This window comes from Panulirus ornatus, chromosome 48 (assembly GCF_036320965.1).
Source record: "Panulirus ornatus isolate Po-2019 chromosome 48, ASM3632096v1, whole genome shotgun sequence".
In the NCBI taxonomy this organism is placed as follows: Eukaryota; Metazoa; Arthropoda; class Malacostraca; order Decapoda; family Palinuridae; genus Panulirus; species Panulirus ornatus.
In genome coordinates, this window is record NC_092271.1 from 23418536 (window position 1) to 23442563 (window position 24028).

The 24028-nt window shown below is 41.0% G+C and overlaps 1 protein-coding gene and 1 long non-coding RNA gene across 5 annotated transcripts in view; one reads left to right on the top strand and one right to left on the bottom strand.

Moving 5' to 3' along the window:
* LOC139763833 (uncharacterized) overlaps positions 1-8789 on the bottom strand; it is a 29334-nt gene extending 20545 nt beyond the window's left edge. The window contains exons 1-2 of one of the 2 annotated variants that reach the window (XR_011716271.1): positions 8449-8789; positions 5173-5309 (exon numbers count right to left, since the gene is read on the bottom strand). This is a non-coding gene — a long non-coding RNA (uncharacterized lncRNA). The remainder of the gene's footprint in view (positions 1-5172; positions 5310-8448) is intronic. The other variant, XR_011716272.1, reaches the window with a different exon arrangement.
* Positions 8790-9130: 341 nt separating this feature from the next.
* Positions 9131-20849, top strand: LOC139763834 (cytochrome P450 2L1-like). Of its 3 annotated transcripts, XM_071690156.1 has the most exons (11): positions 9131-9241; positions 10333-10422; positions 10629-10728; positions 11675-11805; positions 12823-13041; positions 13637-13836; positions 13973-14087; positions 14222-14402; positions 14624-14741; positions 15002-15146; positions 15817-20849. In XM_071690156.1, exons 1-11 carry the CDS (start codon positions 9148-9150, stop codon positions 15999-16001), a joined length of 1578 nt encoding a protein of 525 aa, XP_071546257.1. In that variant the 5' UTR covers positions 9131-9147; the 3' UTR covers positions 16002-20849. The 3 variants fall into 3 exon arrangements, with proteins under 3 accessions (XP_071546257.1, XP_071546259.1, XP_071546258.1); XM_071690158.1 differs by lacking the exon at positions 15002-15146 and having other exon boundaries at positions 15817-15982; XM_071690157.1 differs by lacking the exons at positions 9131-9241; positions 10629-10728.
* Positions 20850-24028: the final 3179 nt, after the last annotated feature.

Genomic DNA, 24028 nt, shown 5'->3' on the forward strand with positions numbered 1-24028 from the left:
GTTGGAGCCACAATTCTTTCAAACATACCCATTTTTGCTCTCCGAGATAACGTTCTTGCCTTCCACATGTTCTTCAACACTCCCAGAACCTTCTTACCTTCCCCCACCCTGTGACTCACTTCCACTTCCATAGTTCCATCTGCTGCTAAGTCCACTCCCAATTATCTAAAACACTTCACTTCCTCCAGTTTTTCTCCATTCATACTTACCTCCCAATCAACCTGTCCCTCAACCCTACTGTACCTAATAACCTTGCTCTTATTCACATTTACTCTGAACTTTCTTCTTTCACACACTTCACCATACTCAGTCACCAACTTCAGCAGTTTCTCACCTGAATCAGCCAGGAGCACTGTATCATCAGGGAACAACAACTAACTCACTTCCCATGTCCTCTCATCCAGAACAGACTGCATACATGCCTCCCACTCCAAAACCCTTGCATTCACCTCCCTAACCACTCCATCCATAAACAAATTAAACATCCATGGAAACATCACGCACCCGTGCTGCAAACCAACATTCACTGGGAACCAATCACTTTCCTCTCTTCCCAATCGTACACATGCCTTACATCCTCGGTAAAAACTTTTCACTGCTTCTAGAAACTTACCTCCCACACCATATACTCATAAAACCTTCCACAAAACATCTCTATGCACCCTATCATATGCTTTCTCTAGATCCATAAATACTACATACAAATCCATCTGTTTTTCTAAGTATTTCTCACATACATTTTTCGAAGCAAACGTCTGATACACACATCCTCTTTCACATCTGAAACCACAATGTTCTTCCCCAGTCTGATGCTCTGTACATGCCTTTACCCTCTCAATCAATACCCTCCCATACAGTTTCCCAGGAATACTCAACAAACTTATGCCTCTGTAATTTGAACACTCACCCTTATCCCCTTTGCCTTTGTACAATGGCACTATGCATGCATTCCGACAATCCTCAGGCAATTCACCATGATCCATGCATACAGTGAATATCCTTTCCAACCAATCAACAACACAGTCACCCCCATTTTTTAATAAATTCCACTGCAATACCATCCAAACCCGCCGCCTTGCCAGCTTTCATCTTCCACAAGGCTTTCACTGCCTCCTCTCCATTCACCAAACCATTCTCCCTGACCCTCTCACTTTGAACTCCACCCTGACCAAAACACCCTGTATCTGCCGCTCTATCAAACACATTCAACAAACCTTCAAAATATTCACTCCATCTCCTTCTCACTTCATCATTACTTGTTATTTCCTCCCAATTTGCCCCTTCACCGATGTTCCCATTTGTTACCCTGTCTTACACACATTATTTACCTCCTTCCAAAACATCTTTTCACTCTCCCTAGAAGTTAATGATACTCTCTCACCCCAACTCTCATTTGCCCTCTTTTTTCACCTCTTGTACCTTTCCCTTGACCACCTGCCACTTTCTTTTATACCTTATGAATATGTTCATAAATTACTGCTCTATAACACTATGTACACCAAATCATAGTTCATTTACCAACATCACCATTACTGCAAGTTTTATGAGATGCATACCAATGCAATCGTGTAAATGCTTACAATAATCATATGTACACTGATGCTAGTTCTAGTCTTATATATGGCATTTTACATGAACTTGTTCATATAATATGATTTACAGTGAATTTTTTGAGACACTACCAGTAGCGTGTGCATTATCTTACAGAGAAATGGATACTGGTGTGCAGCATGATAAGGGAGTCACTAAAGCCAAGATGTGGCATTTGGCCAGATGGTGCATAAAAAAGGTTGGCATATTCTGACCATAAAACATGTCTATGGACCCAAAATTGAAATTCAAGGGAATCTTTAAAACTCTGAATGCTTCTTGCATCCAAAGTTCACCAGTGTAACTTTTAAAAAGATGCATAAAAATGTTATCCCATAACTCACTCCCCTTTCTCATATGACCACAATCCACCTCCTGCATGCCACACACTCCACCAGCACATGTAATGAAGTCTCCCCATGTTTCATTAAGTCTTTCCCTATGCTACTCTTCATTCAATCTCTCCTAGTATCTCTGAGCACTGATATCTTTCACTCACTTTTTCCAGGTTTTTCATGCTTGTCATTTTCACTCTTTCTAAGATCTCTAAGGACTTTCACACTTGCTTCCATGAAAAAATGATCAGACACCCCATCTGCTGCTCCTCTTAGCATTCTGCCACCCAACAACCTCTTCTCTGGATGCCTCTCATAATCCAAAAATACCGGCTGACCCCAGTCCCACTCACCCATGTATGCTTATGCATGCATATATTTTTTTTAAACCAAGTGTTACCAATTACAAATCCTGTTTCAGCACGGAATTCAATAAGATCTTTCTTCATTCTGAATTACAGTGGGTACCCTCAACTGCCATATCGTGCACCAAGCGTTTAGATCTATAACACCAAGGTTTGATCCTTTGGATCAAAACTGCCAGAGAGCTCACTCAGGTCGTCTCAAAAAGTACCCATTTCTTTTTCACTCCTTTTACTACCATGTGTATAAGGACTAACAGTCAATCACCTCTCATAGTTCACTTTCATTCTATAGAACCCACATCAATCTTAAATTCATTTTCTCAAACTCTTTGACACAGTCCCACAGCTCCTACTCCATCAGAGGTGCAACCTCCAGAATTTTAATAAAAACCACTTATTTTACCTCAAAATACAAAAAACGGGGCAAACCTGAATATCTAAAGTAAAGTACATTGACCAGGATTCAAAGACTAATATTGTAGATGATTTCCCAACCCCATGCCATACGGTCTCACACTTCATCAACACCACCAACCAAGCCTGCAAAAACATATACCATAAAATAGGGTGCAATATAACCAATACTTCTCTTTGCAGATTCAGACCTCATAAAGCAAAAAAAAAAACAAGCTCAGACAAAATCATCCACTATCTACAGAGACTAAAGGAGAAATCCAAGATCTAAACTACATCATCACTTAGGTAATCACTGAAAAGCAAACTGTAAACTGACACTCAAACCCTTACACTTTAATCACAAAACGATAAAGAAAGTCTACACCTCCTACACCATCCAACTAATACAGATGTGCTTTTAATCTCCACCAATAATATCCCTACTCTCAAAAAACACAAACATACTCGAGAAATACAATTGAAAAATACCCACACACTCACACAGGTGTATTTAATCCAATATTATCATCAGCGAGCGACTGACTTAATGTATCTGCTATCACATTTTCCTTACCTGACTTGTACAACAAATGATAATCAAACTGAGACAATAAAAAGGCCATCAATGAATAATGGCATACGGATTAAGGTGGAAATTGTTTATCCTCATCAAATGATCCAAGTCCTAGTTGCAAATGTTATGTCAAGCAAAAATATGTGAACATTTTAACAGCTTACACTACCACTAGACCTTCTTTAACAATTTGAGAGTTGTTTTGCTCGCCTGGGATAATTTTTTGCTTACAAAGTAAACTGTTTCTTCTTGACTATTCACATTTTGCAAAAGAACACAACTTAAACCTCCAGGTGAAAAGTCAACTTCAATAATCAGTAAATGTTCTCCAATGAAATCAGTCAACATCTTAGGATTCAATAAAGCATTCTCAACACAATGATGACCTTTCTGTTCAACAAAAAAAAAAAAGACTAAAATTTAGCACCTTTCTTTAGCAAATCAGAGGTAATAATTCTATTGGAAAATTCTTAATAAATCAACGATAATATGTGACCATTTCAAGAAATTAATGTACCTCCAATACACTAGTAGAAGGGAGCTCTAGGATAGCTGTAAGTACCTTGGAAATGGTTTAATCCCTTCACACAAATATGTTAACCCAAATACTTGACTAACTTAGTGTTCAACACACACTTATTTTTGTTAATTTGCACATTATGATCCAGCAAAATCTATAAAATTCTTAGGAGTATGTTATGTTTCATTTTAGGTGATCCACAGAAAATGATATGAACCAAATCAATATCAGTCAACAATTGAAAAACAAATTATTGAAAAATAGCAGGGGATATGGAAAGACCAAATAGTATCAAAATAAACCTTTGAGTATTAATGAATCCCTATCACATGTGATCTGCTTAATCACTTCTCACAAATCAGCACAGATACAAAGATCATTTCAGTTTGCTTTTAAAATAGGGACTATCGGTGCTACCATGCTAACCACGTTCAATTATACCATCCTTTCTAAGTTGGTTTAGAGCCATTTCCTTATCGTACAACGAAACCTTCATAAACTTAAGAGAAACAGAACTCTTTTTAAATAAGTATTTGTTACCATGGCTGAAATGGTCTTATTAGTATCTGTGATGAATTCTCCAACAATTCTACATTGTCCACCCAATTCACTTTAGAGGAGTAACTTCCTCCAATCAAGAAAATTCCTACTTTCTACATTAGATCCATACCACACAAGCAGGAAAAATGACTGGGTAACACTGAAGCCACTGTATGGCACATCTGCAACTACCTTACATGCTATGTGCAAATTCTCATAAGCGCATAATCTATTACATAATTTTCCACATCTAATTTCAAAGACTGAACCTAGCTCTAAATGAGTGTTGCAACTTCTGCACCACTGTCACTCTCAAAAAAACTTAATCATCTGATAATAAAACTATTCTACCTTCACAGCAAACTGTCCGTGACAGATGACAAAAGTTACAAGTAGGGCCTTTAAATCTACAATTTTAAAGAATCATGGGGAAAGCCACAATGTTCACAGATTTTTCTATTTTTACATTCAGTGCTATGCCTTCTCCATATTTAGAATTTTCTCTAAAACTGTAGTTTGATATTCTTTGCAGATCTACACATTTTCTGATATCAAATTTGGTAAATACACTTCTGAGCCAGAGCCATGAACAATTAATCCCATTCCTTGAGATCAAGTTGGCCTTCAAAGTTGCAAGTTTTTTTTTTTTCCAAAGCTTTGAGGGTATCATAAAATGTATCTAATGAGTCACCTAATCTCTTCTTCCTTAAGTGAAACACAGTAAAGCTTCAGTGATAAAGAGACTTTCATATTATCATAAGCCTCTAACTTCGAGTTGTGCATGTCTTGGTGCGAAATAAATGTAGTGCACATCATATCTATCAGACTACAGATAAAAAAATCTGAGCTTACCGAACTTTATGGGATATTATTCTTCCTTTTTTATTTCTTCTGAATTTATAAGAACTGGCCTTCGGCAAACTTTTCTCGACCAATGATGTCAGTCTTAACTGGCGGATTTGCTTTGGCTAACAACAATCTTGGTATATCTATCAATGGAAATAAAAAAAATCAATGCATACACAAAATATCCTGGCATAGACCACAATGATACCTCCTTGATGAAATATTCCCGTGCGTTGTGGGTAAACCTCATTACCTGTTTTAAGGGTTGGAGAAGCAGTAACCTAATCTAATTAAATGAAGTTAAAACGCAGTTTCTCCCTATATTGTTAGAATACACTGTTTCTGTTCAATTTCATTACATGACAATTCAATACCGTAATAAAGAGAAACATGGTGGAAATAGTCCTATGCACAACTCTGTCTCTCTTGCCTCTCAAATACACTAAAGTTCTTTATTATAAAAATCATTACGACATAAAAGTTCACCAACTCATAATGCCATGTCGTGACGGAACGAATGTCAAAATGTTATTTCTATCACGAAAAGACAACTGATTTATTGAACCCTCAATTTATAAGTCTGTGCATAAGGTCTCCATTCTCCTTGATTAAAGAATTAAATATTTACGATATTACTTCCTGCAGAAGACACAAGTAACCTTTTCCCGCTCCGCTGCAGAAATACTTGATTTTATAACAAATCTTCAAGACACCTTGTATCTTTCAAATTATCAGCTCATTTTCCACGGCAAAATCATGGTTGCTGAATATTTTCCCTGTCCACAGATGGAATGAGAAGACTCTTAGTCCATAAGAAACTATCAACAAGTTATGCAAAGATGGTCATTTACAGCTTACATTTTTCCCCCAAACATTAGAGTATCTGCCTTTTTAATAATTTTCTAATGGTTGTTCAGCATGCACCTTATTACGGAAATTTAGATATTTACACTAATGAATTTATTTTCAATCTTACTCAATCTCGAAAGTTCCCTCCCTCACTTTCTCTGGCTGATCTATCTACGTGGTTGTCAATGGATAAGACGCTGCCGTTTTCTCCATCAATATCTGTGTCCCTCAAGGTTCAGTCCTGTCTCCTACAATTTTTCTCCACTTTAACAACGATATGCAATCCTCCTCAAATAAACGAATGCACTTGTGCGCTTACGACTCAACACTGCATTCCTCCACATCCTTTAATGCTGCCCCTTCTTCTCTTCACTAGGTCTGCATCTAGTCTCAAAACAACTGTCTTAACTCAGATTTGGCCAGGAAATTGGTGAAGTTTAATGCCTCCAAGACAGTTTCTATCCATCTCCGAATAAAAAAAATCCTTCAAAACTTCCCATTCTCATCTAAAGATATTGTAACTCCATCTCTTAATAAACATAACTGGTATTACTGTAACATCTCTTATCTTGGAAACCCCACATTAGGGGAATATATAAGTCTGCCTCTACAAAAAACTGGGAGTCCTGTTTAGATGAAATTTCTTTTCTTCTAAACCTAAGTATGTGAAATAAGTTATTCCGTCCTTGTATGGAGTACTGATCTAACATCTGGGGTGGTTCTAGCTCTACATCACTGCTTTATAGAGACGGTTCTAGCTCTACATCTTTGCTTAACAGAGTAGAAAGCGGTCCAATTTACACCCTCCCAAGCTAACTTCAAAACTAAACCCGCTTGCCCTACACCGCAATGTTGGTTCACTTTCCCTCTTCAGCAATTATTACTTCCATTCTGCAACCGAGAGGTGGCTGCTTTTGTGCCCCCACCAACATCTAGACCAGGGGGATACTTGGCAAGCTGCTGAGTCACATGATTAATGCGTTGCCAGTCGGCCGTTCTGATAACATTTTCCCCCCCACACCAGGAGGCTTCGGAACTCTCTACCTTCTCATATCTTTCCTCATCAACTATGATAAAGCACATTTTAAAGGTTGGGTTTTCACTTCGTCTAAAATTCGTAATGTTTTCCCTTGTCTCCCCTTATCCTTTCATTAATTTCTGTATTTCCAGAAAGGCCCAGCCTTGATGTGGAATTTAGTCAGGGACTGGAGCCTTCAACGTACTTAGAACGTCTTTTAAGTTTCAAGACTTGAGTCTTTTCAGTTATTCTACAGTTCTTAGTTGGTTAAATCAAACGCAAGATGCTCGTCCATCACAATGACGAATTACGAAATAAGTTCATGTCTCTATAATGCAATTACTGGTTATCAAATATACAGTTAACAGGTATGAAGATTTCATCCAACATAAGAAAATTATAGAAGCCATCGAACCAACTCAGTTTTCATTAAATCCACATATACAACACAGTCAAATACGAAAATTAATTCACGATGAAAAGTTTGGTAACAGAGCTTATGAGTATTTATCATTTACTTTATCACGTTATTACTATCACGAGATTGCACTTAACTTCACTACAAGGTACACTACAACTACTATAAACTGTATGCGAATTGTAATGCAAGATCTTGACATACTACGACGTACACGGTAATACAGTATCTTAACTTTTATCAAGTACTAAGACGTACAGGGTAATACAGTTATCTTAACTTTTATCAAGTGATATGAGAATTATTTCGAGAAATACACTTTGGATTGGCCTTACAAAGACAGCCCTGCTTTCATGATACAGTAATATAGAGTGTTAGCAACATTTCTTGTCATTTGTCACAATACATGTTGTATTGATTTCATATTTCGATGGAAATAACTATAAAATGGGACTACCTTAGGAAATTACTCCCATTCACGCTTACTAACCCTACCGAGACAAGAGTAATATTGATCATTTCGAAACACATCGGTGTATTTCTCAGTAACATTATGCTAGTAATATTATACTTCATATCATTCTATACAGTGAGCTCATAAGGGTCTGGAAAAAAAATTCTAGTAACCTATCTCTGTTTACCCCCTTCCCAATTCCTGTCTACACTGCCCTCACCACCGCTGGCATCAAATATCTTTTAAACGGGTTAAACAAAAAAAATCCGGTTATCATTTCTGTACTGCTTTTCTGAACATATATGTACCCTTTGTCTTCTATAGGACTGATTTAATAAAATGCTTGTCATTTGTTACTCTTAGCTAATGTTTTGAAACGTTCGTAACATGACAGTCTAATGGGACACGATCTGCAGAAAGCATAACTTGAGATTAATAGTCTCAGTCATGCAATATCTCATACACACGAGCATAAACACACGCCACTTACAATAATCTACACCCCGAAAAACGTTCATGTTCGGTTAACAGTATGTAAAATACCTTGGATCTGCTCGTCCATGAGTTTGGGTCAGTCAACAAAGAACTTCGGCAGTCCACAGTCATCACATTCACTATTTTTGACATTAGAATAGAAGCAGCAGCTCCTACTTTGTCCTTCTGCGAGTCTGCATGTACGGAGTGATCACTTATTGCCAAAGAGGAGGCTCTATCATTTTGACACTGAACAGATGAAGATTAATCCAAGATGCTGCTGTGTTGACAACACGATGTTTTAGGTTTAACTGGTTCAATTGAGTCAATTCGAAACGAGCCGCGATTCGAGACCCAAGATCAACTCAGAACTCGAACTGTTGCAGAGTATTCGTATTCCGTTTGGTGCATCCTTATCTTTCATTTTCTTTTTCCTCAACGTCATCGTTATATATTCATGATATACTCTTCACACTCAGATAAGCAGCTCTAGCACCACTGCATTTTTATCTAGCGCGGCATTACCTTGGCTGCCTGGCGTAAGAACATACAAATGTTCTTTTTCTTGACGTACGTAAATATACTTATTCACGAACAAGGAATGTTGTAAAATTATCAACGTTCTAAGGATTGAATAAATGAATAAACAAATACTTGATAATGGTCTTCACATTTACGATTTCGATTAAACTTTCTGAGACTGCAGTACAACGTGTGAAACCCAACGTTATCATCAGACAACGAACGCATCAAGGTAGAATATGTGTGATGTTAAAGAACATTGCTCTCAGTGCTCAGAGATTTATACTACGTTGGCAAGTGCGTACCAGTTCGTTGCGTCTCCATCCTGGCATAACAAGAAGTAAGATGAGAGATTCAGGGTTTTTTCCCGAGCTCACAGCCACTTACTGAGTCAGTCAAAGCTACAAATTATGTCAATTTTAAAAACGATTTGATGCATAATTAGTGGATTGAGAGCGTATAACACAGTGGATCTACAAATAAGCAATACTTCAGTGTTGACTGGTGTTTTACTCTTGATATTCCATATGTAATAAACTATCTATATTGTACAGGGAGGTAGTTAACACACTTGGAGCACCATGTTCAAGAGCCCCATCTCTTGAACATTCCCCACAATTATGCGACTTCAAAAAATTATGTATGCTCTCTGCATTAATCGCGTCCTCGGCCATTCTAATCCATTCATCCATCACTCTCACACTATAAAGTATCTATTTACATCTTTTTTTATACAAGTTTCTCGCTTAATTTCATGTTAGGTCGTCTGGTTGCTTTATCTCCATCTCGCGAAGAACTGTTCCCTATGCACGTCATCGATCTATTTCAAAAACTTAAAAGGTTGTCATCGGATCAACCCTCACTCTTTCTTCCAAGGGCAGCCTGTACCTCCAAAGTAAGCCTCATAATTATGGCCCTATCTTTTTTGCCTTTCTCTTGACCTTTTCTATTAGCTCTGTATGTTTCTCCAGAGGAGGTGACCAAACTTGAGAAGCATATTCTAGTTCTGGCTTTAAGTAGGATATGAACACATTGCTAAACATGGAAACCAAAGAGAGAATAGTAGGGCAAAAGAAGAGAGGGATCATCTAAGCGATCTGATTCCTTCTGAGTTGACTGTGTCCGTGTCAGTGATCCTCTTTATAATTCCAGAGCAAACCCATAGATTATATGTGAACTGACTTGTGATTTACTATGTTTTCCTTTGTGCCCTTCCTGTTTCTGTTTTTTTTTTCTACTTATCTGATGGTTTAACATGGGAAGGACAGATGATAAGAGACGTGATGGTCTGTGACGATGTTTGTACATGGGAGAGGCAAATGACGGTTATCTGCTGGAGGAGTGTAGTAATGACCTAATTTATATTGTGTATATATTTGAAGACAAGATAGTAAAGGAGCATAAATTAGAGTGTGGGCCATCCAACAACAGGTGCAGCGATGTCTGTCGAACTGATGTTGGTGGCTGTGATCCTCCTTCTACTGTGGCAGTGTTGCAAGAAGCCTAGTGGCCTACCTCCAGGTGAGCAACTTACGCTATCAATCTCCCTATATTAAATGTAGCCTAAGTGATCTTACCTAACCCATCGGACACAAAGGTACGGTCCTTGAGAATGATGGTACGATAGCTAAATATTATGGTACGATCCGTAAGTACAATGATGCGGTTCTTTGAGTATGGTGGTACTCTCAAGTGTGGAAGACGTGACGCTCATTCTTCACTGATAGGTCGCTGGGGCCTGCCCATCATTGGCTACATCCCCCTGACGACGAAGAGCTTAGACCAGCAGCTGAACGACCTGCAGAAGAAGCACGGAGACATCTATCTGTTAGTAAGACTGTAACCTGCAATGTTTTAATGCTAGACGAAGTGTAGACAGCATAATAGAAATCACAGTAGCTATGATAATTAGAGAGAAGAGTGAGTCATCTAATCTGTTGTACAAAAATATTTTGTTTCCTAAAGACATTCGGAAATACGTGTATCACATATACGTTTGCACATTCTTTTTTATATAATGCTTGATCACCGTTTCCGGCGTTAGCGAGGTAGCGCTAGGAAACAGACGAAGAAAAACCTGTTTCATATACTCTTGCCTTCTTCCATTCTCGGCGCTACCCCGCCCCTAAGGAAACAGCATTGCCACCCACTGCGTCAGCTAGGTAGCGCCAGGAAACAGACGAAGAAAGGCCACAGTCGCTCACACTCATTCTCTAGCTATGTGCAATGCACCAAACCACAGCTCTCTTATCCACATCCAGTCGATCAAACTACCTCACACCGCATATTGTCCTCAAACATTTCATTTCCAACACATCCACCCTCCCTCGCACAACCTTATTTATAGCCCATGCCTCGCACCCATATAGTATTGTTGGAGCTTCCGTTCCTTCAAACATACCCAGTTATTCTTATTTGCTCCTCCAAATAACGCTTTCTCTCATATTACCACATATAAGAAACAGATTTCAATAATTTCCCAGAATCTTACAGAAAAGATGCATGGTCCCTTCCACAGATGCCAAAGTACGATAACCGTCGTGATATACATCACAAGAATATCATGGGAATATATCAGTCAAAATAGCTCTCTAATTCTATATGTATGTATCTTGTCAGATGCTGTGGTACCATATTGGTACAGATGGATGAATGGGGCTGAATGTGTGTACTGTCAGGCTAAGACTTATGGCTAAGGGAGACAAATGTATCTGAAAATGTGTGTTCACTTTCCCGGGAGCATATCATCGAGTATTCTTTCCTCTGCTCACAGGTGGAGAATGGGGACACAGGTGGTGGTGTTCCTGCATGACTACCACCTGGCTAAGTCAGCCTTCCACGGGCCAGAATTCCTCAACAGACCCGACTTGAGTCTGTTTACGCTACTGGAGTGCCCTGCTCTTGGTCAGTACCCTGTCTGTACGCATCACCCGATTGTCCTTTGACTTTACTCATTCGAGCAGCTCCAACCAACCCCACGATCCTACCCCTTACCCTAAGGGCTTCTTGTCACCCCTTCCTAGCCCCTCTGCCATATGCGGTCAATACCGAGACAAATCTATCTACCCTTGTTGATTAAGGCAACACAATTGCCTTGACAATTTTATCTTATCAGTAAATATACGAGTTTCAGAAGTAAACACAGACAAAGGAATCGCAACAAAGAATCTGGTCTTTATTATTTTTTTCTTTAACCTTTTCAAGATTGAGCCTCGCTCTGCTGAACCCCACTGCAGTTAAAGTTACGGTCCCCCCCACCCCACCCTTTCACACTCTCCTATAGAATTTCCATAGTAGTACACTGAGTCTCTATACGACTGTGGTGTGCTCTTCCTCAGCTTTGATTTCCTCTTATTGGCTAATGTGTTGGGAGTAGTGGTGTGTGGAGAGTGCCCTCGATCCCTTTCTTTTTTCTTTTTTTTTATAAGTAAGATTATACAGAAGCAAACGATATGTACCATAAGGACCCTGATTGTTATCTTTCCCACGTACTCCATTCGCCTCTCTCTGAAGCCTCCGCTCATGTCCCACGTCTTCATACCTTATCTCAAGCTTTTCCCCACGTCCACGTCCCCGTCCCTCGTCAGAACAGTGATATGAACCCCAAGTCGATGCACCGAAGTGCGTTTTTTCAAAGACCAAACGGCGCCCGGGGCCCAGTAAGGGGAATAATGTCGAATGATTTTCCACACATTTCGGGACTAGATAACTTTAGTGATGGAATGCGAATCCGTGAATTATAAATATACTTTTAACACTACCCATGGGAGCTTTTGAAAGAGGCTGTTTAAGAAATGAGGCTGCAACGAGAGAAGAACTCCCTCCCTGTCTTGTACGAATGGATGATGATGTAGGCGTTATTGCGCGCCAGCACACGGTAGCAACTGGGTGCATATTTTCCTTTCATATGACGCACGACAGGAGTCGTAGGGAGCAACGGGTCCATATGGAGGAATAATCGACGACTCACTCTGCGTCAGCTGAGGGACCTGGGCATGGGTAAGTCCAAGCTAGTGGGCCCCCTGCAGACGCAGGCGATGATCCTGGTGGAGGAACTGAAAAAGCAAGCTGGAAAACCTCGGCCTATCCCTCACGCCCTTACCGTCGCTAGTGTCAACGTCATATGGCAAATGGTCGTAGGTGAGTAGCAATGACGACTTCACCCAACTCACGGTGGGCAGGTAAAGGTGTTTTGTATCTTGTTACCCTTCAGGCGAACGGTCGTTCTCCTGACGGTGGTGAGATCGAAGCGAGGTGCAGCAGAGGAGAAATGACCGGTAGGTATAACAACAAGAACTGTGGGAACAATAAGAAAGCGGAAGACTCAAACATTACAGTGTACCGGTGTGGAGACAATTCTTGGGAGCTGTGATGCTAAAATATATGCAAAGAAATGTGTGTATGTGTGTGTGTGTGTCTTTGATATGTGACTGGTGTGTGTGTGTGTGTGTGTGTGTGTGTGTGTGTGTGTGTGTGTGAGTGCTGGTACAATAAACAAAGATATATCACACAAAACCAGGACCCCCTTTTATGACTGGGATCCGACAGCTTCAAAGCTGCTCTGCCAACGCAGAAGAGATAGTAATAGACTTTTGACTAGAGAATGTCCTCTATTGATACAGTCTTACCGAGGGGGTGGGTCCTGGCTCGCAGTATAACCCCTTGCAGTCTTAAGGCCAAAATATATCTCAAGATCATTTCAACATTCCCTTTTTTTCCCCCCCTTCCCCCGTAGGAAAGCAGTTCAGTGTGACAGACCCAAAACTGAAGGAGTTAAAGGACCTCATCAACAACTTGGTCGGGTCTGTGTCCCGTCTTGTCATCCCGGATCTCTTTCCCTGGGTCAGGTACCTCATACCCAAGGCCTTGGCTGAGCGGCTGTTCCAGTACGACGTCTTATACAAGACCAAAGAGAGATTCCGGGAGGTGGTCTCCGTGAGTATTATTAACCTGCCACTCAATAACACAAAACGCACTTGGTTATCGTCGTATTATGTCATCCCACAAAAAGCCACGACAGACCTCTGAGTCCACCCTTCTATCACTGGATCCCGCCTTGTGTGTGTCACAGGAGGCGATTAACGAGCATCGAGCCAGCATAGACCGCGATAACCCACGGGATCTGACAGATGGTTACCTGTTGGAGATGGAAGCTAGGGTGGCTGACCCCGACTCTACCTTCAGCGGTATGTATGACCCGGAATGTGACACTCAAGGTTACCTATGACTATCCCTAGACATACTCGAGTTACACTTCTTTCCGTCTTTGTCAGGATTTTTTTTTTTTTTTACACAAGATTCTTTCCATCAAATTTCCCAGATAAGGACTTGACGTTCTTGATCTTCGATTTGTTCTTCAACGGGAGTGAGTCCATGATAAAATCTATGATGTGGATGTTTTACTACTTGGCCTCTTACCCGGCGGTGCAGCGGAAACTGCAGGCGGAGATAGACGACGTGCTCCCGAAGGGCACCCTGCCAACGCTGGATGACAGACCCAGGTGATGATGCTACAATCTAACTATGATTAGGTGTTGCGAGTGTAGCTTAGGGCAATATAAGGTGTTGCTACAGTTTAGCTATAATATGATCAGGTGATGCTCCAGTGTAGCGATAATAAGATCGGGTGTTGCTACATTATACTCTCAGATCATGTGTATATAAACGTCTCTCTGTTAAAAACCTAACTGTTGACACCCTTCCTTCGTCGGTGGCGCCCCAGGATGCCCTACACCGAGGCCGTGCTTCATGAGGTCCTCCGGAAGTCCTCGCTGGTTTCGAAGAGCCTTCAGCGTGTGGCCGTGAGGGACACCCGCCTCCGTGGCTTTTTGATCCCGAAGGTTGGTGTGTCGTCAGTCCCCCATGTCTGTCGCCTGTTGCTCACTCCTGTTACAGCCATGATGTCTGTGGGGGTAGTGTACAGGCGGTCCGTCTTGTCTCTATGGTGTGGTTCAGCTATGCCACAGTGTGCAAGTTCGGCTACCCGCATCATCTTTTCAGCGTGTCTGTCGAATGTGTGGAAAGTATACTTAACATCTTCCGTCGCGAAGCGTCGCATGGGTAGACCATGGGTAGGTCCTCTAACTCATCCTTCCCCCAGGGAACGATCCTCACCGCTGTCTCATTCGCGATGCACCACGACCCTCGCTACTGGGATCGGCCGGACGAGTTCCTCCCAGAGCGATGGCTAGACGAACAGGGCAACTTCGTCAGCAAGAAGGAGGGGTTCATGCCCTTCGGCGTAGGTAAGTTGAAGAGGCGAGGGCAAGAGTTTATCGAAAACCTCCATGGCTTTCCATCACCTTATCTTTGGGAGGCTAATCAACTTCGTTGACCCTTGAGCTGCCAGCAACATTAAGTACGCGGAAGGACATGGCAAAGGATAGATAACACGAGATCTGATGACTCTCGACGAGGCCATCTGCTCGAGGACAGAAACGTTTTCTCGAATCCCCTGATCACAGTGGTAGTAAGATAAGACGGTGGACAAGGCAGGTCACCTCACACCACTTCCATTCGGCACAACAGCTGGCAGGAAAATAGCTGAGGTACGCCTAGCAGCAGGTGTCATGAACAGAGTACCGTCATGGGAATTCTAGGGGAAAGTGTGAATGAAAAGGGAATACCCTAATTGAATATTGTCACCGGCTGACCTGAGGAGCAGACTCAGATCTGAAAAACGAGCTTGAATTTGATGCTTCGAGAAAGATGAAATACAATTTGTCCGCGTCTTTTAACAGGGTGGGTCACTGATAATTGTTATCGCTGTAATATATGCCTGTCCATGATTTCGGGGTTCATGAGTAGCTAAGTCTTCGTATCGCAACTCGTCGGAACTGGCGTCATTGCTCGTCTCTGAACTCGTCCCAGTTTTTCTTTCGCCTTTTGATGGTATGTTTTTATATTCCTCCACAGGGAAGCGCGTTTGTTTGGCTGAGGGTCTGAGTCGTATGCAGCTGCTCATCTTCTCCACGGCGGTGTTTCAGAGCCTCAGTGTCTCGCATCCACCAGGGGGGAAGACTGATCTTAGCCCTGTGCCTTACAACCCTCTAGGCCACAACCCCAAGATCCAAGATGTGTACATCACCATCCGTCCTTGATTTATATTTTCGAATGGCCTGTAACGAGGTGGTTTATACAATTCTAATTTATGTGTACGATGTGCAGGCACCAGAGCCTAATATCCACACTTAACCAGCCCACAGACTACTCTGTGGTTTGCTCCACATGCCCTGGTTCGGGCCATTGGTAGTACGGCATCCTCCCCTCCCCCCGTATGACCATTCAACCATTCCATTATGTCTCATGCGCGCATTCCATTCTCATTGTTCATAATAGTTCAGATCCCGATACCCCAAAGCTTCCACTCAATCCAACCATCTCTATTTCACTCTCCTCCTTTCCCCTGCTACTTATTCTGACACTAAGATCCTTGTAGTCTTTCCCCGCATATCGCTCCACATGACCGAACCATTTCAGCACACACCAGCCAGCTGTCCCAGACAGGCAGCAGTCACAAAACCGAATACATCATTTCGTCCCACACCATTCATTCATCCCCCATGGAAAGTGAGAGAAATATCCACGTAATATCTCAGTATAGCAGATCCTCCAAATATCCACCCATGTATCACGTCATATGACGGACGCTGAGAGACTGCGTTCGAAATCTATCTTATAAGCTTCTCTCGTTTTATATATATCATATGCATAACCAGTGCTGATATATTAATGTACTTGATATGTGACACGCAAAGCTGACCTCCAGGAGTGATGAGAGCCTCGTGACTTATCATGCAAGCGGGAAGGGTTGGTCACGGCAACGCAACGGGTCAACGGCGGGTTGGCTCGGTATGCAGGAAGTAATTTCAAAGGAGAATGTTTGGAGCGGAGCTGGGATAAAACGGGCGCGTGCGTGTGTGTGAGTGTAATCATTCAGTTATACTGTACGGAGAGGGAATTTGTACACTAGTGAGGAGGCTCCGTATGTGTGTGCGTGTATGAAAAGGATCGTTATCTTGCCACGCGTCACCATAACGTATCTTCGACGACGGGAAGACATGACAGTGGGCGGACGGACGCGTCGTGCGCACGCGCACAAGTTATTCCTCGGCGCCGACGCAAGCACAGGCGCAAAGCTCTTGCAACATTTTTAGAAGAATATATGCAATATATGCAATTCTCTTTTTTGGCAAACTGATACTGTGTCACTGTAAATAATTTTTTTCCTGTTTAACCAGAGTGAAAGAATAAAATAGTTAGGCATGCAAAGTGAGAATTCTCTACTACATCTTCAAATAATCGTAAAAAACGTTACTCTTTCTCTCCGCCTCTTTCTTTCCTCCTGTGTCATGGAATCCAATCCCAATCACAAGGTCCGCCTATGGCCTGACGAGGATTGACAGATACAAGGAGAAACGTTTAAAAAAAAAGCGGACTAGAAACAGCGTTTGAAGACTGAAGAAAAAGCAAAAGAATATATGTTTGGTATACCTCGAAAGAAAAGATACAATATTGGTCCAGAATTTCCAGTGGTTTAGTTTTAATTAGAGAAAAAGAAAGGCCATATCCAGGGGCCATGGGTATTGAGTTAAAGTTACGATTTTTTCTTTCGACTGTAAACGAAGCGAATGGGTTTTAAGCGTTAGATAATTTTAGGAAGGAATTAACGGAGAAAATTGATGAAAAATAGAAGGCAGGAGAGTAATACATTTCAGGGCTCTACGGAAGTGATCCATTGTGCTTTCCACTAAGATCGGCACGGAGAATTAAATGCTACATTTCAATGCGTCTTTTTTTTTCATTATGGACGTAAAGTATGTTATTTCCCCATCCCTTATGCCATGTTTCCACAATTCTTTCCCCTTCATATCAGATTGTACTACTTGCAGCGCATAGTTATGTCACCTTACAATACAAATCTTTCGGACGGCAAAGTTGTATTTTATAAATAAATGTTTCTTAAGGAGCGTACATCTCTACAGCATTCGGCAGTGTGGCATTATTCTTTGGTTTCTATGTTTCTTTGCCTCTTCTGTTTCTTTGATTCATAACTCGCTTCTAGTCGGTCCATTGCAGAAGTCAATGATGGAGTAATTGCTTTCTCTTATCAACGTGGGGTGTCCCCTAGGCTTCTGTCTTATCGCCTTCTCTCTTTCGTCTCTCCGTGGATGATCTTGTCAACTCAGCGTCTAACAAACTTCACTCACTCTGACGGTTGACTCGTTTCCTTTCCATACCTCTTTCTAAACTCGTCCTCTTTCCCGCAGTGAATAACTATCTTCTCTTAATTCGGACTCTAACTTGTTAAAATCCGTACTAAAACGAAATTCCCTTTTACTTCTTCCTAAATGTCTCTCGTTTACCTATATTCAAGAAAAATTTTTTCTAACCTTGCAGTAATCGTTTAGCTTAATAACCTCCATTCTATCCTGAAACCCCGATTTAACATCACAAAATCTGTTTGCCAAGAATGGTTCTTCGACCTCCTTTCTATGAAAGAGAATGGAATCACATGTCTTTCGTTAATCATGTCTCCAGACATCACCTCTCTCTCTCTCGGCCACTCCTTTCAGTTCGCTGTGATTTTGCTGTCCTTTCTCTGCTCTACGGGTATTATATCGGCCACTGCTCTCTGGAGCTGTCCGCATGCGTTCCCTGACCACCAATGGCTTGAACGCGTGGAACGCATCGGGCTGCTGCATCCCATAGTTTTTATGTAGAGACCAACCATACGAGGACTGACTTTTGTAATACCTTTTTTCCTCGAACAAGGAAGTTGTGGAATTCTCATCCTTCTCTAGTCTTTCCCTCGTCCTTTAATCTTCTTTCCTTTCCAAGAATCAGGTCTGTAAACACACAAGGAGCTCAAACCTTCTTCATATTTTTTTTCCCCCATTTTCTTTTCGCTCGAACCGGACATGATTAGGGCAAGTCCTGCCCGTGCCAAGTCGGTCGATAAAAACAAAAGGTTAAGTACTCTAGGATCTTGAACGACTGGAAGTAACTAACAGCTTATCTTCCCGAGAACAGCGACATGCACCAAGAGCTGTGTTAAGCCTGTTCACATGACGATCATAATGGATGGCTAATTGTTTGGCCTTTAGGCCTACAACATACTCGGGGTTTTGAGTGTATAGACTATGTTAGATTATGTTTGGCAACGGAAAAATATCCCCGTCGTGTTATTCGTCCTTTCTTCCGAAAAAGGGCGTGCAAAATACACAGAACAACAGTCACTTCTATAACTGTCATGGCATCAAATATTCAGCTGTGATTCGACAGCTTTTGTAACTCCTTTTGTCATCCCAGTAAGAACCTCATGACTCATGGCTGGAAGCTTTCTGTCCAGATGGCTTGATACCAACAGTTATGGATGGGGTGGGAGGTGTACTGAAGACTGCTTCGGCGGGACTCACGTCTCTAATGTGGTAGCGAATATCTCTCGGAGGTCTCAATAAAGAAGTCCTTTTTGGGCGCAAAAAAATTTGCATTCCTCTGAACAAGACGTCTGAGTCTCTCTCTCTCTCTCTCTCTCTCTCTCTCTCTCTCTCTCTCTCTCTCTCTCTCTCTCTCTCTCTCTCTCGCGACCCGCACACACTTCTGAGCCCCCCCAGCTCACGACACCCCATCGATCTATAGCCCTCGAAAACCTTACTAGGTGATGGTAGCTGGTGGTGGCGAAGCCCATTCTATCAAATTAGTCTCCTAAGGTACATTCACTCTTATCTACAATACCAGACAGCAATTAGAAAAAAAAATTAATGTTAAGACATCTCACATGGGCAAATTTAGGGTGATTCCATAAGAATGTGTACCGATCCATCATCATAATAAAGAGAGTTTTTACATATTTATGGATTTACGCAAAGGCTGAGATTCAAATAGCGGATCTAAATTCATTCAGAGTATTGTAGTTTACGTTTATTTCCGTGTGAGCTCTTTTACACTTTTCGTGGTTCACAGGTATAGTATATCTTTACCGGAAGAGGGTGATCATACACGCAGACTTAATAGACACTGAATATTTATACCGTGATGTTACATTTGGATTTCTAAGAAAGCTCTCGTACCCTTGGATCGTTCTTCGGCTGACTCATATTCTTTCTTGATATGCCAAACACTCTATGCGCCATAAATTTAACTATATATTACTAATAACAAATTGTATATGAACTTCTCTGTATATCTTCAATCTTTCTCGAAATTGCAAAAACCGACGACCCCTCTCTTTCCTTCGTCATTTTTACGAAACATTATCAGACGAGTTGGAATGTATACTTATCTAAGGTTATAATTTGGTTACAAGTGATCTTGTGTACATAAGGAAAGTGGAAATATGTCGCGAAATCGATGGTGTGTGCTAAAGCCTTCTACAAGGGAAGTGAATATATGTCAGTCGCTGAATAAATTAGGGAGGGGAAGAACCTCTTTTGAAACCTGTGATAAATCATTTACCGAAGATGTAGTCGACGGTGATCTTCAAGAATAATCCAAATTTGATAATGCGAGATGAGCTTATGTTATCTGACCGACACAGACGCTTACATAGTATTGGAAACATATTGGCGTGGATTGCCGTGACTTGCTGTAGTATCCTTTTGATTATAAATACTGACAATCAGTGATTAATCAAATGATATGAAAAATCTATCTTATATGTCAGCATCTCCAAGGTTGATTGGTCAATTATTTGGGTTGATTTGGTCAGTTATTTGGATTTTATACCTGACGACATCCAGTGTCATTAAGGCAGCCGACGTCAGGTTATAACCACCAACCGAAAAAAAAAAAATAAAGAAGAATCTTGAAACACCGTCTTCGGGTGTTGAAGATGGTTCTAACACCATACGGGTACGCACTCCATACATTTGATCCCTCGACCATCTCCTAACACCGATGCATCTTTGCTGAGTGGAGATACTGTTGCCAGACAATCCATAAAGAAATAAAACAATACTTTTTAATGCAGTGGCTGTTTCATTCCAATCCATACTGCTTCTGCTTCAGCATTTACAGATATCTGTCATGTTGGAGGAGCTAACTACCATTTTTCATATCTTTTAATATGTCGGATTTGATTTGATTTTGTAGATCTTGTGAAGCAGCAGAACCAAAGGATATTAGTCCTCAAGCCTTTTCTGATATATATATATATATATATATATATATATATATATATATATATATATATATAGATAGATAGACAGATAGATAGATAGATAGATAGATAGATAGATATACCTTTAAGTTATTCTTTATTCTTACTTCGATTTGCATTAAATCATAACACCTATTATTTAATTCTTTATAAACGGATATTTCTTCTGTTTTCCAGTAAAATATCAAACTAATATTACCTTCCATTACTTCCTAGAAACTAAAAAGAATTCCACTGATCTCCCACGCCACACATCCATAATATTTACTCAACATCCAAGAAGGATTATGAACTTGCCCCAATTTTTTGCAGTTTGCCGTTTCCAATTAGTCTATGTTCTTTCCTGATGTCATATCTACAAGAGCAATATTGTCCATAAAACTCCCAAACGTTGAAATATGTATACATAGCTATCACTGTTGGCATCCCCCTGTTTCAAGTTTCACAGCTTGTTGAAGTCTTGGAAAAACGGTAAATTTTCTTCTCTTCAAAATCTTCCTATTCAGTTTATATCAACGAATAGTTGCATCCAAATTACAGTTACGCTGAAATACTTTTTCATTCCTAAGTGGTTGATACGACTTTCATCTCTTGCTAGTTCACTTTTGTCTTCCGGCTACATATTATATCTAGTTTTTTCTCTATCAGTTGCAAAGTCTAGCTCTCGATAATTAGATGGTTTATGATAAGGGAAAGCTAAACCATGGCAATAAACAATAGAATATAAAAAACATACAATTTCGTCAGTAAAGAATTTGTATTAAAGTATAAGTTTTAATCAAAATACGAATTCAAAAGCAAGAATATACATGAAAGTAGACATACGAAACATAGTAAACTAAACTGACATAGATAGGGAAAATATGCATGTGGGTCTGTGATATGGATCAAAATGATAATATACTGTGGTCTATATTACCATATAACCAATGGAGGGTGGTTTGAACTAGGTAGCCATTCTATCGACGAAACTCTAGGGATGGATGAACAGCTGGGTCGACTATGGAGCGAATAGCCGCATCCAGGATTCGAACCTATACGCGCGACCCTGGGCGGCCCATGTATGCGCCATGGTCAGGAACGCTAACCGCTACACCACAGGAGTCCATCTACATCAGAATAGACTGGAAACAACGACATCCATACTATATCCCTTGATGTAATTCCTAAACATCATACAATATCTCTTGCGTCTATCAAAAAATTGTTTTCGTATCCATCAGGAAAGCTCTAGGAATCATCCTCTCGGGAATGGCACAAAATTACACTCTAGGATTCTAGATCAACCAGCTTCTAAACTTCAGACAGGTTCACATTTTCTTATGGACGAAAAGTGCAGGATACGTGGTACGCCCCTGAGCCACTGTGGGTCAGTCGTTTTACGCAGCCACAAACTTGCCGACACTTTGTTTAAACTTAGTGACGGTCGCTGGTAAAAACAATCGCTGGTAATGTAGGGAAATGGTGAGTGCCTTGTGGGCTAACGTAACCATCCAGCCGTATCAGGCATAACTGACTTGAGCACACACACACACACACACACACACATACACTTTCATTCTTACACTGTGCAAACGCAATTCTCTACTTGTATATACACGCAACCATATGATAATGTTCTTGCATATCATACCCTGAGACATGAATCAGTTATATCTAAACAGTCTTAAATAATGGTAACTTAGACGTATACTTAACGTGTTTCTGACCATGTGCATGGCCAACGTTTCATACCACTAGGAACACCTCTGGAGAAGGTAAGGTAAACCTAATCTGTATTCAGACTGCATTTTGTATGAGGTTCTACGTATAGGGGAATGCAGACAAGTTACAAAAAAAGGTTACAGTAAAAGAGGAGTCGATGTCAGCAAAGATTTATTGTCAACACATTCCCTCATCCGATACCTAAGCAGAGAATGAATCGTTCACCCCAGCAAGTATGAACTGACAATCAGTCATCAAATCTATACAGAGTATACACGAAGGTAACTCTTAGCCTCAGAGTCTTCCTCACCCACAGATAACTCCATAAACCACTACTGCCCGGATAAGCAACAACACCAGTGGAAACCACGTAAGAAATACTGGCTCCACCAACGTTATTTTTTATGAAAATAAGTGAAGTGAAACCTCGCATTTGTCCACAGCTTCCCACTCCCTCACCAGTGACAGGGAAGAGAAACTGGCCCACAAGAAGAGAATCTGGGAACAGAAGAATCAGCTACACTTAAACCAAAGGAAAAACGCGGAAGATGGTATCCTCATGCAAACCCATTCCGAACCCGGCCCGCGAATCGAGTGAGTGGATGGATCGAATTAACAAGTCAAAAGCACCACGAACGCCCGGCTGAGCAGGCCCAAGGATTGTCGAGGTACAGGATACAAGATGACACATCCAGCATACACCTGTCACTGAACGATCTGATTTCTTTGGAATCCCTCTCTGAAACGCCCAAGACCACAAACAGATGACATGATTAGGTTTCCCAAGCATTATGGCATTCTAACCTCCGAGAGAAAATTTTTCATCTGTGGCTCGTCAAATCATCCATCCCCCCCACACAAGAATTCTTGATCCACTGCCGAGTGAAGAAAACGCAGCTGTTGCCATCAAACCTCACTCGAAAAACATGTTCACTGATTTAAAGCAATATACAAAGACCTGACATATAAGGGATGTTAACTAGGGGCCTTTAAAGATTCCTTCATACAGGGGATTTCAACGCACACCAAATCAACTTTATCGATATCGAAACCCAGAAAACGTCAGCCAGTTTGGGAATTACTGCGCCACTACCCTCGACTTTACAGCAGACATAACCATTCATCTGGCTAATTACAGCATTAAAAACTAGACTACAGTTCTACAACACAGCAATCCAAAAAAAAAAAAAAAAGAGTGATCCCGGCAGCATCTTCCTTGCTAGTCTACAAGAAAAAGCCTGACCTTTTACATCAGTGGCATAA